The sequence below is a fragment of the Elgaria multicarinata genome, chromosome 2 (genome assembly GCF_023053635.1).
Source record: "Elgaria multicarinata webbii isolate HBS135686 ecotype San Diego chromosome 2, rElgMul1.1.pri, whole genome shotgun sequence".
Taxonomy (NCBI): Eukaryota; Metazoa; Chordata; class Lepidosauria; order Squamata; family Anguidae; genus Elgaria; species Elgaria multicarinata.
The window spans coordinates 81,430,869-81,446,680 of record NC_086172.1 but is presented as its reverse complement, the minus strand read 5'-3'; the positions used below and the strand labels follow the sequence as shown (position 1 = coordinate 81,446,680).

At 43.0% G+C, this 15,812-nt stretch overlaps 2 protein-coding genes across 2 annotated transcripts in view; one reads left to right on the top strand and one right to left on the bottom strand.

Annotated features, from left to right (window-relative positions):
- Window positions 1-452, top strand: part of VWCE (von Willebrand factor C and EGF domains) — a 29,493-nt gene extending 29,041 nt beyond the window's left edge. The window contains exon 20 of the mRNA XM_063118393.1: window positions 1-452. This exon is cut by the window's left edge and continues 303 nt beyond it. Within this exon, the coding sequence (XP_062974463.1) occupies window positions 1-452 (452 nt within the window).
- A 2,600-nt stretch (window positions 453-3,052) lies between these two features.
- LOC134393664 (pepsin A-like) lies at window positions 3,053-13,437 on the bottom strand. The gene is made up of 9 exons (XM_063118727.1): window positions 13,371-13,437; window positions 12,477-12,633; window positions 11,534-11,651; window positions 9,888-10,006; window positions 7,381-7,580; window positions 6,022-6,135; window positions 5,569-5,713; window positions 3,937-4,035; window positions 3,053-3,207 (listed from the first exon to the last, which is right to left on the bottom strand). The coding sequence occupies exons 1-9, from the start codon at window positions 13,424-13,426 to the stop codon at window positions 3,058-3,060; spliced, it is 1,158 nt and encodes a 385-aa protein (XP_062974797.1). The 5' UTR covers window positions 13,427-13,437; the 3' UTR covers window positions 3,053-3,057.
- Window positions 13,438-15,812: the final 2,375 nt, after the last annotated feature.

Genomic DNA, 15,812 nt, shown 5'->3' with positions numbered 1-15,812 from the left:
TCAAACCCCCTTCTTCTTGGCTAGGCCATTCGGCGAATCCTCCGATACGACCAGGGTCCACTATGCCACATCTAAACAGGCCAGAAAGCATCAGGCCTCCTCCCACCAGGCCAAGTGACTTCCCTTCTGGTCATCATAGCCTTCCTTCTCTCATTACAAGGACAACTGGAACCTCTGTGCCCTCCACTGCTGTTCATCCTTCCACTTCTCTCACTGCTAACCTCAGAAATTCCATAACTGCCCTCTTTCAATCTTCAAATGCCCACAGCCTTCCTTTGCCACCTCCAGCTAAAACCTTTTCCCCTTCAGCCAGCCCCAATATGGACTCTCCTCAAGAACTTTCTGGCAGCTCATCCCACATAACCAGTTCACCCATGGGCCAGCAAACTGTGGGGGGCAACCCTTCATTGCCCCCTGGTAGTGAGAATAACCTCAATGGCACTGCTCCGTAAGTTATGAGGAAATGCGAGGCCTATTTTGAACAGGAGGAGCATAACCACTTTAACCTCAAATGTGGAGAGCATCTACAAATAAGCTTGCCACTAGTGGTATGAGCTGGCCTTACCACTACTTTATCCCTGGCAGTACCCACTCTCTGTCTTACTAGTGGGGACACTACTTCAGCCCTAGTGTGAGGATATGAGGATATGGTTTTCTAACCAATATCTCCTTAGCCTTCGAACACAATGGGACAATGTCTCCTCTTTGCAATCCCAGTATAAAGACTCCAGCAGAGCCTCCTGCCTCTTCAGAATGGAGGTGTAGGAGGATATATATGCTAGGACCAAGGACAACTTCTAATCACACCTCTCCTGCTGCATGTTGTGGTACTGGCCTGCTGCCAGCAAGGGAAGTAACCTCTTGTCCCCAGAGCTGCGTAGATCTCTTCACACCTGGTCTGGTGCAGAAATCCTGTTGCTGTTTGCAGGATTATATGCAAACTTCAGGGTTGATCATATTGCAGAAAAGTTGGAAGTCAAAAGTGTACTCTTCAACTAAATTTTATATAACAGAGCCACACTGTAGATTCACTGGTATGTACGAAATTGACTCTAATACTGGAGCATTTCCACTAAGTCCTTTCTTGCTTTGGTACCAGATCTATTAGTGCATAATGAAGTTTTGAAATTAAGGTTATATAGTATGCTGGAATTATATAAACCTTAAAATATACAATTTGTGGTATTTAAGGGTAAACATGTTTTTCTAGGTTGAAGGTAAATTTGCATTTTGCTGTTAAGATTTCTACATGAATTTTACTTATGATTTCTTTGGTGAGGCTTGCTAACCACCAGGCTCCCTGGAATGGGATTTGGTCCTTTACAGTCCTTGGATTTGTTTTAGGGTTGGACAGTGTTTGCAGCAGCATTTCCTCAAACAGGTGACAGGACACATTTCTCTCAACTCCCGCAGAGAGTTGTCTAATAAGATTACATCAACATTAAACATTTGGAACCAGATGAATGGCTATGCCTTTCCATGCCCACGCACCCAGCCACCCCGAACCCCCAGAATTCTGAACTGCAATTTTGTGAGCCTGCTGAGAAGCCTTTGTTGGGCCTTTCTGGTCGTCTTATGAAACAACACTTCCTAAAATTCTTTGGCTAGGAATCATGGCTCTTCATTAGGTTTAGGTCCTATATAAATGTAATGTATACACATGCTCCTTAGGCATACCCACATGGCAGCTTGGAAAGTAGTTTGAAGTTTATCTAGTGTATATCTGACCTCCACAGCTTGTAGCTATCCAACAGACAAATCTCTCTATACAGGCAGGAGAGTCCATGTGTTTGAGATAGTTACATGCTCTATCAGAGACCTCCTCCTGAGTGAGCTTGGTAAGGGTTCTCAAACTGTTTCTATTCCTGATTTGTAAAGTGGGTAACACAACCACCCTACCTCATAAGGCATATTTACGCTACGAACCTATAATGATTGATTTTATACTATATAAACCATGACTTCCCCAGGTAATTTTTGGCATTGTAGTTTGATGAGGGTGCAAAGAAGGATCTGTTAGAGCTCCCTATTCCCCTTCACAGAACTAAATTTCACAAGGATCCCAGAGGAAGAGGGAGTAACATGCCACTGTAAGCCTGCAGTGTAGATATGCCTATAGTGCACCCCGGCTTGAAGTACCTGGTACCAAAATAGCAATGCACTATCTTTTTGTCTTCCCCCAGTCTTCTTGAATCCATCTCCTAGTCACAGCTCTCCCAATGTCCCCCAAATTAGGAAGGGTCACACTGACATCACTTGGTGACACTTAGCTGACTGTGTGAACTGCCTGCATGGAGAATTACTGTGTGGTGAGATGATGATATGAAGACTCTTTCTGTGATGGTTGATTTGTGATGGCTTTTTCATGCATGCATGTGTGCATTCACTCGAGTCAGCATGTGTGAATTTCCCCTCAGCTGGGCCACCGTATGCTGCAAAGTGTCAAAATGCACTCCCATATTGGTTTTTGTTTTTACGTTTGATGTGAAGCTTTGACACTGCAATGCAATGAATGTTTGCATTTGACAAAAGAAGAAGAGCGTTGTTTTTTAAAACCAAAGCTTATGACAAATAAATTTAACCTGAATTCCCTCAAAAGTGCTTTTTTTAGAACTGAAAAATTCAAATGTTTGAAGTGAAGGATTCTAAATGAACAATTTCTACAAGGGATGATATGCTGTGCAAGTTCACAAGAAGTTTATGTTTTGAGATAGTATAGCTCATTTCTGAGAAGATATTTTGTGTGTGCAGTAGAATAAAAAAAGATGTTCAGTGGAACAAAGGTTCTGAGAAATTGGCAGAGCCAAGCTTCTCTGATGCAGAAAAAAATGTTTGGAACCTCTTAAAATGTAACAAACACAAAATGAAAAAAAACACTCTCCACCTTCCCATTTGCTATGTGAGGCATGCAAAGCAATTAATTCCTTTGCTTTTATATTCCTTTATTCTACTGTTATTAATGTTGCAGTTTGTGGAGAGGGGCATATGGGCCACATTTTGTTCCGGGAAGTAAAGACTATCTGTAGGGAACGGTTTTGCCAATGGATGTTGTTACGTTCATGCCAAGGATGCCATGCCGACTTGGTTGTTTGCTCTGTCAAAGACAACATAGTACTGACGGATGAAGACATCTCCAAGGATCCAGAGCTCTCCAGACTGAGTGGGGATGTCGATGCCCTCAAAGCCAGTTGTGCAGTAGCTTTGGCCCTGAAACAAGACATAACAGCATAAAATGAATTGTAATGCCTGTGTACCAGTCACGCAACTGGGGTGCCTTTCTGGCATGAGAAGGCTTCTACAGAGTATATAGATGCGGACATGGTGCTATTGAGCCATAAGAACAAAAGAGGAGCCATGCTGAATCAGACCAAAGGTCTACCTACTAGTCCAGCATTCGGTTCATGCAGTGGCCAACGAGCTGCATGTGGGGAGCCCACAAGTACAACATGAGTGCAATAGCACCCTTCCGCTTGTGTTCCCCTGCAACTGGTGTACAGAAGCATACTTCGGGCATGTCTAGACCTCCCAGCTTTCCAGGAGAGAGGGGGGAGGATCTCGTGATATGGTGATTGTGGGATCCTCCCCCTGGACGGAGGATGTTGCACCCGGCATTATTTTTTTTTAAAGATGAATGCTCCTGTGAAAATGTGAGTGGGGAAAAAATGGAAATGAAAAAAAATGTGTCAAATGGACACAAACTTCCTTTCTTGGAGTACTATGGGAGCCTTCGTACGCTATGAAATTTTCAAAGCATGCCATCAAAATCACTTCAAATATGAGAAAACTTCTCTACCCCTAGAGTTTGAGATCCCACAATGCCTAGGGGAAACTGCTTATTTTACTGCTTACTGAATTAGATTCTTTTTACGCCATAGGTTGATCCTCTCACAGAAATGATTTAAGATAATTCCAAATCAGCTTAACCAAAACTCTTACCTGGATAACGTAGGCACTGGCAGGCAGAGGGAACTCAATGCCATTGATGGTGAAGATAATGTCAGGCAGGCTATTCATGGCACTGCAGCTGATCATATACTGGCATGCAGTAAAATAGATAAAAAACAAAGATATTAGTCACATGACACTGAACCTTCAAACTTGAGAGCAAAGGAAAAGCTTAAGATGTACGTACTATGGAATAGGAATTAGTCCAGATGGAAGGGCCAAGAGAAGGACCTTAATTAGGATGATAACTCCTAGCTGGTCTTAGACACAACTGTTATCCTCAGCGTTCACAGTTCTTTTCTGTTTGTATTAAAGTACTCTACCTAAGGCAGTCAATGCATAACCCAAGTCTTAGATGATAGTCCTGCAAACCCAAGTCCAGTACTTTATTCCTTCCCCAAATAATTGAAGACGGCATTATCCCTACTCCTGGGAGATATCTGTTTGCAGTATTTCAAACAAACAAGTAAGAAAGAAATGCCACAAAACAGCAGGGAATTGTGGAGGTGGGGAAGGGAGAGCCATTTTGTTTTGTTTTGTTCTCTGGGACCAGAACTGATTCAGAAGGAATTAAATAGGTGGCACACAAATCATGGGGGGAGGACTGGGCTGGGTGGGGAGAGTTGTGTCACATGCTATCACTGATCTCACAGGCATTGTCTGCAATCTTTGTGTCTTCGCAATCATGTGATAGCACTGGCTAACTAGTGCTAGGGTGGAAATGGACATTTTCCTAGCAAGCACATACTTTCGGCTGAAAACTGAAAAAAGTAGGGTGACCAACTGTCAGGATTTCCCCGGATTTGTCCTGGTTTTTGTTCTTTCCATGGTGTCAGGGGGGATTTTCTATAATTTTCAATAATGTCCTGGAATGACACACCTTCCCCTTTAAGGCTGCCATTAGCATGGCAGGAGGGAGTGACATGCTTTCTTGAGGCACATCATTCCCCCACCCCGAGCTCCAATTGAGGTCTTAAAGGGGAAAGTGGGTCATTCGTGGACATTATAGAAAAGGCCCCAATTGGAGTGGATGGTGGTGGTGCAGAATGAAAACTTTTCCCCTCCTCCACTCCAATCGGGTTCTTTAAGGTGGCGGGGGAATAACGTACTTTCTGCAGGACTCAGAAAGCTGCTTCCCCCCACACACACTAGGTGTCCTCTTTTTTGGTTTCCCAAATATGGTCACCCTAAAAAAAGGCAATACTCTCCTAACAGAAGTTATTTCTTGGAGGAAGATGTCTTGATCCCCCACAATAACCTATAAGTAACCACAGGACATTTATTTTCTCCAAATCCTGAGTTGCCTGGACAAGCCCTTATTTACATTAAGAAAACATCTATCTCCATATATATTATGTTCCCCAACCGCTGCTCCACAGCGATTAACAGGAGCTTCCTTGTATAGTGAAGAAAGACAACAGGCAGGCAAGGGGTGAAAAGCAATCGCACACCTGCCTTTCCCTTTCACCATAAACTGACTTTAGCTTATATGGATTTGGGGTCAGTGCTTTAAAAAATAAAAACAAAAACCACATGCTAGGAGTCAGAACCTGTTAAACCACATTTCTTCCCTTCTGTGAGACTGTCAGTCTTGGGAGCCTCCGGAAACTTGTCATTCCTTACCTCGCCATTGGAGGCCTGGCTGGCACCAATGCTGTTCTGAATATTGGCGATACAGCTGGGGGGACCAGCCAACATGGAGGTGCCAGTATCAACAATAGCTTCGCAGCCGCCGGAGCAAGCAATACTCTGGCCGTTCATCGTGATGCTGAAGAAAACACAGGCAAGTCATAAGAGAAAGAAAACAACCATACTATTTTGTCCACATTATGCAGATGAGAAAATTTGAGGCCAATGTTCCGAGAGGTCCATATAAGAACAAACCAACCGTCCAAGGCTGCTTTTTGAAATATATTATTACATGTCCCCCACCAGCATTGCCTCTTTCCTCCCTTTGCCTTTCTCTGGATTCTGTAGGCATCTCCATTCATCAACACATCACATTCTGCACCTTGTTCTTACTGGCATTGAAGTGAACGAGAGCGAGAATGGTTGAAGGTGTAGGAATTTCATTACCTGTCCACAGTGATCTGCCAGTAGGACTCGGCAGAGAGAGGCACCCAGTTGAGGTTCCCAGCATAGCTGGAGTCGTAACCGCCAAACATGACAAAGCTCCCACTCTGGTCATTGCTGAGAAAGGAAAACATGGGAAGTTGCTTTGTTAGACTATTTGCTCATCAAGCCCCATATTTTCTGGCTGGCCCTCTCTGATGTCACCAAGAGCGCCTACCGCCCCCCATTTCCAATCCCTGAAGTAGTTCTGCACTTTGAAGGATCAACGTTTTTTAAAATGAATGTTTTTTGTGGAATTTGGGCTGATCCTAATAAAGGTATTGCCCAACTACAGATTTTGAATTTTAAAAATGAATGAATGAACACACAAACATTAATGCAGTGCATTAAAAAATTGGATGTGGGGGGGATTGGAGAAATGAACTGCTGGCCCAGTGTTCATTTTGCCAGTGCTACATGTCTGTCATGCCACTTGGGAAGCAGGGTTCGCCTCTGGCTGAGGGATGCTCTATTACAGCCTTCCCCAACATGGTACCCTCCAGAAGTTTTGGATTACCAACTCCCATCAGTCTGAGCTAGCATGGCCAATGTTCAGGAATCCTGGGTGTTGTAATTGAAAACATCTGGGAGAAACCAGGTTACTCTATAATGCAGTGGGCAGAAGGTAAATCTCCAGATGTTTTGGACTTCAAGTCCCAGAAGCCCTTGTAAGTAAGGCCAGTGGCCAAGGTTGCTGGGAGTTGAAGTCCAAAACTCTCAAGATCTACTTTTTGCCCACTCCTGCTCTATAAGATCTCTCTTTTTTTTTTACTGTGACTATCTTGCATGCAGCGACTTTTATGGAGCTCCTTACGTTCCAGCTTGGGAAACTTGAGGCTAATCAGAAGAGGGCCACAGGGGTTATGGTGACACCCAAGTAGTTGTGATGCCTATATTTATTTAATTAGTTCCCATTAACAACAACTACCACCTTATATTTTTTCAGTACTCCAGGAGACTCATTAAACGATGTAGAGGGGCGAAATCATTAGATTTAGCAGGTTGCCTAATTTAGTTCTCTATCCTACCTGGCCTTAAGCCTAAAGCGTCTTTCAACAAAACTTCTATTGATCCTGCAGTTTGGAGGAAGCATAGAGTCAGCTTCTTAACATTTTAAAGAGAGTATTGCCTGCAGTTTAGCAATTACACATGGGTCTAAATCTGGTATCTGGGCTGAATCTCATCCTGTGTAAGCAACTGCCGTTTTCCTGTTGCTAAATTCCTAGAAAGAATATGGTTGATGCTCCTGCTCTGCCCTGTCCTTTAGCAATGAATGGTTACTGTGACCCTTCCCAGGTAGAGGAGCGGATAGCCCATACTTACCTGCTCAGGTAGACAGAAAAGAGATCCTGAGACACCAAGCCCTCACTCATCATGTTGTCAAAGACAGGAGTTGCACCAGAGGAGGCAATGCTGGGAAAAGCCAAACCCAGGATGCCATCGAAGGGAGAATAATAAAGGAAGGTGCCGGGCTCAGTCTCACTTAGGCCAAAGATCTGGTTGGTGACCTGAATAGTTCCAACCTATGTGGAAGGACAGGGGCAATACGACACATAAGGAAACTTGGAGAAAAGATTCTAGTTCCCAGCTGATACATGTGTGTATGTGTGGTGGTAGCCATTTCCTTTTTCCTTTTTTTTCCTTTTTTGCTTTCCATCCGCTGTAATGGACTGGAATCCTCCCCCTACCTCAAAGCTCAGCTCAACCTGAGCTCAGTTTCAGGTAAGCCACTGTATCTCTCAACCTCATCTTCCCATGACTGTAACATGAGGATCATAATTGCTTATTTGTTTGTAAAATTTATAAACCACCCTTCATTCACAAGGAATCCCAGGGACGTGCACATAACATTATAAAAGACATTTATAATATTTCAAAATAGGAGGCATAAAAAAATTCAACCAGCAAACAGGTAATCAATCAGTTAAAAAAAACATTAAAAATTTAAAATTTCACGGTGAAAAGGAATATTTTGATTTCATGCTAAAAAGAAATCAAGGTTGGTGAATAATGGTCTGCATTACAAGGCTGTTGTAAGGACTATTATGATATTGGCTGCTTTGAATGTAATGCGAAACTATAGGTTAGTACTATATAAAAAAAGTCTGCTCGGGCTCAAGTATCCCCCCCCCCACCTTCCTCTCCTTTTCTGACATGGACAAGAAGAGAAGATTGGGCCTGTTCAGACAACACGCTACGCTGTGGTTAGGCCACTACCCCTTTGCAGCAAATGGTTAGTGAGTGTGTTTAAACTGTGGTTATGCAGCTATCATGATTAAGAATGGTTCACATGACACGCTAAGCCATGATGTTTAGCTCAAAATGCTTACCCCCATGGCTTAGCATGTCATCTGAACAGGGTCAATATGTCAAAACCTTTATCTGCTGGTAGTTTAAACAATGATTTATTGAAACAAACCAGGATCCTGGTTTGTTTGAATAAACCCTTGTTTTGTCCTTATATAAAACAACAAACTATTGTTAGTTTAAACCTGGAAGTGGAAGCTTCCAATCTCTTACTCTGGCACATTCCAGAAGAGGGAGGGGAAAACACTCAAGTCTGAGACTTGAGCAGGCTCATTTGTATAGCACTAACCTTTGGTTTTGAATTACTGGTTTTCTCACTGGGAGAAACAATAATAATCTTTCCTGGAACACAGTTTGAACACTTCCAAAATCCATGGTCAAACAATATTTTATTAGAGCCAATCAAACAAAAAATTGTGGGCAATTTTTTTTGAGATCTCTAGATTTCTTCGTCAGGCAAGATGTTACAAAAAGTGGGAGGAAAAGAAGAGTGGGGCGGAAAAGCTTTGACTTGAGGTCGAAGTCATGAAATCTGCATAGTCAGAGTCTTAAGTTGGAGTGGCAGATGAGGCACAGACTTAAATGGATTAGGCTCTACTAGATGTCATGAAAGTTTCATGTTAGGACTGTTGGGACAAACAAATAAATGTGTAATGGATGATTCCCCCATTTAAAGAAAATAAAATTCATTAGTTACCCAAATTTATCTTGACTGATTTATTTATTTATTTATTTATTTAATTACATTTATATACCGCCCCACAGCCGAAGCTCTCTGGGCGGTTTACAACATTTTAATGAAGAGGTATAAAGACTGATGAAGAGGTATAAAGATCTTGAAAGCTTGCCCACAATTTCTTTTGCATATTTGGTTGGTCCTAATAAAAGTATTATCTGACTGTGTATTTTGAGGTTGTTGCACCAGGGTAGCTTACTTTATTTTATGTGTAGCTTGAACCCTGCTACTCCCAGATCTTGAATAAGGCAAAACAATCATAGTATGGCTCGGAGAGTTTTGCTTGTTCAGTCTGTAGGGTGCAATGTGAATATGTTGGATATTCTAGGTCAGGCTTAACTTGTAATGTAACAAGATGAATGAAGTTCACAAGCCATGCATGGCAGGGTGTGATAAGCCCCCTGTTTTTACTCCTTGACTGGAATTGCAAAAGCAAGAGGGTAGTCAAAGACCTGACAAGACGGGAGGTGTGGCTGACTCCAGCTTGGTGGTTGGTCCCAGGTTGGGAAGGTCTAGTTTTGCCACAAATAAGATCTAAATGGCTGGCACCCAGTTTTGTTTCCTGTATAGTTCATTCCTACCCAGTATCTTCCATGCCTCTCAGTAAGTGCTGCTTCTGTTTATCCACCGAGACCCCATGCTGACTCGGTATTGGACTATTAAAACCGTAATATTTCTTCCAGAAGGTTACCTGGACGGTAACCTTCTGCTTCTGTTTATCCACCAAGACCCCATGCTGACTCGGTATTGGACTATTAAAACCGTAATATTTCTTCCAGAAGGTTACCTGGACGGTGTCATAGCCTAGGATTCCAGTCATGCTCCCAGTGCCATAAGTGATGGAGACACTCTGGCTTGTGGCCTGGTAGGTGGAGGACTGTTGAGGATTGAAGCGGCGGTGGTTCGCTGCAATGCAAAGGAGTTAGTCCATGAGGTTGTGGCATTATGATGATGCTTAATGTGGAAAGGAAGAAATGCTTCACTTTAAGCCACCTTGACACAATTTCCCCTAATGTGAAAACTCTGCCCCCTAATCTTAGTTGAACGGAAGCTGGTGGTGATTGTGAGGGGAAAACACCTGGCCATTGATCAGAGGAATTCTCCTCTCCCGACAGTCCATTAGTTGCCATGAAAAATATTCCCCTACATGTCATTTCTGCATATATCAGCGTTATTATTATCATGTTATCCTTATTATACAGATATCATTCAGTACACAATACCTTCAACCAAAGCTCAAGTGGAAACCCCCTCCCCAATGAATACAGACAGACATTATCAGTCAATTTAAAATGCATCATTAACAAATAAAGAAAACATTCATCTTTCAATAAACTTGTCTTCAAATATTCATTCTTTAGTTCTTTTACAGTAAGTTAGGGAGTGTCTATATGGCCTATTTATCCCATCGTGGCGGCGCAGTGGCGCTGCGGCGCTGCGTTATTTATACGATGCAGCCACCAACTTGCAGCCACATTGTGCTTTTACCCCCAAAACTGCTTTTTAGTAGTCTGGGTTTACCATGATTTTTTTTTTTTTAGTTCTTCCATGGTTACCATGTTGTTTCTCCATGGTTACTATGTTGTTTTTCCACCATGTTGTTTCTCCATCAGTTCGGGTTGAGCCAGTGGGCGCTGCTGGGGGAGATCCAAGTAGTGCGGGAACGCAGGGCAAGGGGTGGGCTTGACGAGCCAAATGGCTAATGGTGCTGCATTTTTCTGGCTGGATAGCCCTTCTGCCATCTATATTTATCACTTTCGCCTTGCAGCAGTGATGCTGTGGGGTTTTGAGAGAACTGGCTACAAAGCAGTGTCATATAGACACCCCTTTAATTTCATCAGACAGCATTCAATGATAACACCTCCTAAAGAAAGAGGAAATGAGCTGAAACTCTGGTTTCCAGAATGGAACAGAAGGGAGCCCCGTTGAACTGTCCTGTGCTGGAAGCAAGCATTTCAGTTTATTTCCAGGATTGTTTTACCAAGTGCTATTCTGCACTGGCGGTAGGCCCTGCGAATGCAACATGCTACATGGTTGTGCAGCACTGCCTGCCTACTGCTCATCATTGTTGCAACATCCCAGTAGTTGGGGGGGGGGGAATGGGGAGGTGTAAGTTCCTTTTCCCAAAATTAAACTCTTAAGATTCTTGCCACTGACAAAATGTTAATAACCAACTCCCAATCTGCATTTTCCACTTTTAATTGTCACTTCTGCTTACTTAGATCTCCAAACATGAAGTTCTTGCTGTAGCCTGAATGCCCACATGGATTCCCTCTACTGCCACCTCTCAAGGGCTATTAGCCACCTACTCATACCCAGTATTAGGTATGGCCATTCTTATACCCAGTGACGAGCAAACAGCTGAACATGTCAATAAAAGAAAATCCAATTCTTTCCCATTTCTGAAAGCAAAAAGTTAGGGAGGCTACTTACAGCAGGCTTCACTGGAGCAGTACACAGAAGGGACCCACAAGTTGGAAGAGCCAGTATCAAAGAGGACTACGAATTCCTGTTGTGGAGTACCAATGGAGATGGTACCTATGTACTCAAGCTGTGGGGGGCAGAAAATGGGGCATCATAAGGAGAGCACATCATTGCTATCCCTCTATCCCCACAGAAGGTCTGAAGCTGGGGACAGAGAATATTTTTTTTTCTGTACACACACATTAATTTTGTCCCACTGTCACCTCTGGTCAAACAGGTTGTGCAGGTTTTTGAAATAATGCAAAACCCTGTGAAATCCATTTACTACCACAAGAAAGAAGATTGAATTTATATTACTTGATCCTAAACCACCTCCAAAACCACCTCATCATCAGTCTCCTAAATCGAGACAGCTAGTTTATTGCTCTCCAGGCCAAAATGCTGGTGCTTTTTGGGTCTCATGCAGAGGTTACTGGGCTAACTTTTTTTTTATGTTGCACTGCCCTGTCTAGCTGTGAAACTCACACAGTACAATACATGTGGAAGTCTGATGGGAAGGAGCAAGCACAGAAAACTTGGTGCTGCCACTCTGTGCTGTTTCTATATCTGCTCCATTGATCCCCAACTGGCAATTAGGGATAGTTTCTGGTAGTGGGATGCTGTGTGACTGCATGGGAGCACCTCCATGAGGGGCAGAACTGGGTGGGCACTTGTGAGCAAACGGGGGATGCTTAGCAATGGAGAAGAGAGTGTAAAGTTTTGGAAAGGATAGATTGAGCGGTTCTCAAAACGTAAGGTAAAGCTCGAGAGCAGCACCTATCAAATGGTTTATTTTTAGTTGAACGGACAGCAATTTTGCCAGCGTAGAGCATCGAGGAGGACCAAAACTCAGTAAGCCAGGCTTATGTCAGTGTATTACTTCAGACATACCTCCCAAATAAAGAATACTCACATCCATGTAATTTTGCAAGGGCTCAGCATCATACGCGCCAGCTAGTTCAGGGAAGTACTTTGAGCCCAAGTTGTAAGGATGTTTCGCCAGGAATTCTTCCAGCAGCCCATGTTCTTTCAGGTTTTGCCTCAAGGATTTCACCTTCTTCAGGGGTACTCTAAGCAGGACCATGATAAAGAGAATGATGACAGGCGATAGAAGGAAGAGATCTGATCTTAATTACCAAAGACTGTGGAGCAAATTCGGTTTTAGGACTTGAATTTATTTGCTTTAGGGTTGGCCTTGAAGATTCAGGTCAAGAACAACTCCTCTACAAGGTACTCAGATGTGTAGAAAGAAGGCAGCTCCTACACTAAGAATGTGCGGTGTGCTTGCAGACAGAAGAAAGAAAATGTTGCCATCTTATTTATTTATTACATTTATATCCCACCTTTTCCCCTCCAAGAACCCCATAATCCTCTTCCTTTTCATTTTATCCTCACAACAACAACCCTGTGAGGTGGGTTGGGCTAAAGAGTTTGTAACTGCCCCAAAGTCACCCAGTGGGCTTCCATGGCCATGTGGAGACTAGAACCTGGATCTCCCGACTCCCAGTCCAACTCTCTAACCACTACACCACACTGGCTCATCTTCCATTCTCAGGTGGAGAACTGAGGCACAACTTCTTCAGCATCAGAGAGAGAACCTTTGCTGGAAGAGCTTGTTGAATAAAATTTGTAGATAAGGCTGGCTGTTTCTGAAGAGGATTATACATCAGCCTTGCCCAACTTGACATCCTCCAGATATATTGGACATCAGCTCCCATCAGCTCCAGGCAGCACATCGGAGGGTGCCAAGTTGAGCAAGGCTGTTATACATGTTTTCTTTGAAGAACACTCACAGCCCAATACTTACTTGGTCACCTTGCAATAGGAGAGTGCTACCAAGCCCAGAAGCAGAAGCCACTTCATGGTTTCTTCTTTATCCCGGAGCCGTTGATGAAAATGAAATGTGGGTCCCAAATGTAGAGCAGCACAGCTTGGCCTTACCCCTTATATACATCTCACTCCAAGCCTTTCTTATCATATTTGCAAGTCCGATAAGAAATGCAAACTTTCCTGACATGATTTTTTAAGATGCCCTTAAAGAAAAGACTTGGAGAACTTTCCAAGTTCATCCTTTTCCATTTGCATTAGGATCTTTTCCTGACACAAAAGGACGTTCAGGCTAAGGTGACATTGTAACCCACCAGAACACATTGGCAGGTATCAAAGGCATGAAGCAATGTTTCCCAAACTTTTTCAAAGGGTGAACCTGGCACGAAGTGAACATTTTCTTATTATATTACTCTGGAAAATAGCAGCAAGTAATCTTTGCAAAATAAAAGAATACAAGGAAATTAATGTTAAATATATTGTTATGTAGATGAACCCCACTTCAGAGTGATGAGACATTTCAGGGTACAGTGTTTACTCAGGGTTCAGTTTCCTTTCAAAGGAGGTCAGAGTTGGCTTGTGGCATTTTGTTATATGTGCATTATAGCACACTTGTGACCGGCCACTCACAGATGTTTCCTGGTCAATTACATGACACTGCAGACCTCCAGTGCCTTTCTCATTCTTTCTGCGGTTTAATTGAAAACAAAAAAAGGTAGTAACAAAAAGACCCCCTTTCTGTTTCACCATGAAAAAGGAAACACACTATAAAAAGAGACAGAAGGCAGCACCTTGTGGCTGTATAAATAAAACCTATAGAACTCTTGGTTAAAAGGGGGAAAGGGAAGAGAAGTGTGTGTAAAGGGAGCACATTGTGACTGTAGGATGAAAACAAAATCCAGAAAGTTGCAGGATTTTCCCTGGTGTAGAAATGCTCTAAAACTCAGCCTCTCTGTGTATCTCTTTTAGTCTGACTCCAAAAGCTCCATGCTTCTTCTTTGTCTCCCGTTAACACACACACCTGACTCACACCTTTCCCCGTCCAAGTGCGGAGAGGGGTACTAAAAAGGAACACCTATGCCTTCTTGGGCCATCTTAGCACCCACTGAGGCACATCACCTGAATGTTACCAGCTATCAATAGTCTTCTGTCACATCTTAAGAGGCATTGACTCAGGGCGTCCACACCAATATCTCTACTCACAAAAATCGTAGGGCTTTTCTAGACAAGGCCTTTAACATGGCACTTTACCATTTCAGTTTCTGGATTCGATTGTGGGATTATGAACAGATATTTGCACACTGTTTTCCCCCCTAGGGTTTTCTTTCTCTACTTTTCTTGTATGTTCTGCTACAGAGCCTCTAGGTAGCTCTGAAATATAGCATAATGGCGGAATTATACTGGAGTTCATTCCACCATTCTCCAAAATGCCAGATTTTCCCTAGTCAAGAAAACCCCACAAAAATGTTTGGAAAGCATGGGAGAGGCTCTGGAAGATTGGGATGTCATCTAAAGTACTTGCAAACTACTGTGAGTGAGGAATGGTGAGTAAACAATAAAAGGCTTGTCTAGAAATGCTAGTTATTTACCAGCTGTCAATGGTCCTTTGTCAAGTCTTGAGGAATTGCTTCAGGTCATTCACACCGATATCTCTATTCACAGAAATCTTAGACCCAGTGCACATGATTGCCCAGCTTGGATTATTTAAGCCACAGTGTCTTGTGGCACATGCTGGCCGACATTTGAATATTCAAGTCGCAACTGCGGCTTGTTGTGTCATGCAAACCTGACGAGGGTAAGTTGTTAGTGTGGTTAACAAACCACACACAACTCTAGAACAGCCCATGGATAACCACACCAATAATTTGCATGACTTGACAAGCCGTGGTCATGGGTTGAATATTCAAAATGGCTGCCCGCACATGATGCTAAGTCCCAGGGGTTATTAAATCACAGTGGCTTGGCGTGACGTGTGGACAGTCCCTTAGAGTCAAGAATCAGAGGGATCTCCCAAAGGACATCCAGACCACCTCCCAAATTTACAACAATGTTATTTAAGGCTATAATCCTTTACACCAGCCTTCCCTAGCATGGTGCTCTCCAAACATTCTGGATTACAACTCCCAATATTCCTGACCATTGGACATGCTGGTTGGGGCAGATGGGAATTGAAATACAATACACTTGGAGAGCACAAGGTTGGGGAAGGGTGCTATACACATTTAACTCACAGTAAGTTCCACTGAAATCAGAGGCTTACTTCTGAGTAGAAATGCATAGGATTGCACTGTAATACTACTTTCTATTGCAACGTATTAGCATATATAGGGATGTTGGAGAAATCTGCAATGAAATCAAATGAGTTCAGATTTCTATGAATCCAACCTGCATAGGACCGGCTTTTCCTGATTCACACGGATTC

Coding starts and splice junctions, on each gene's coding strand:
- LOC134393664 (XM_063118727.1), bottom strand. CDS start 13,426: ATGAAGTGGCTTCTGCTTCTGGGCTTGGTAGCACTCTCCTATTGCAAG. Junction 6,136..7,380: donor TTTTCTGTCTACCTGAGCAG/GTAAGTATGGGC, acceptor TTCCTTTCTCAG/CAATGACCAGAGTGGGAGCT. Junction 3,208..3,936: donor CCAGTGCCTACGTTATCCAG/GTAAGAGTTTTG, acceptor GTCTTGTTTCAG/GGCCAAAGCTACTGCACAAC.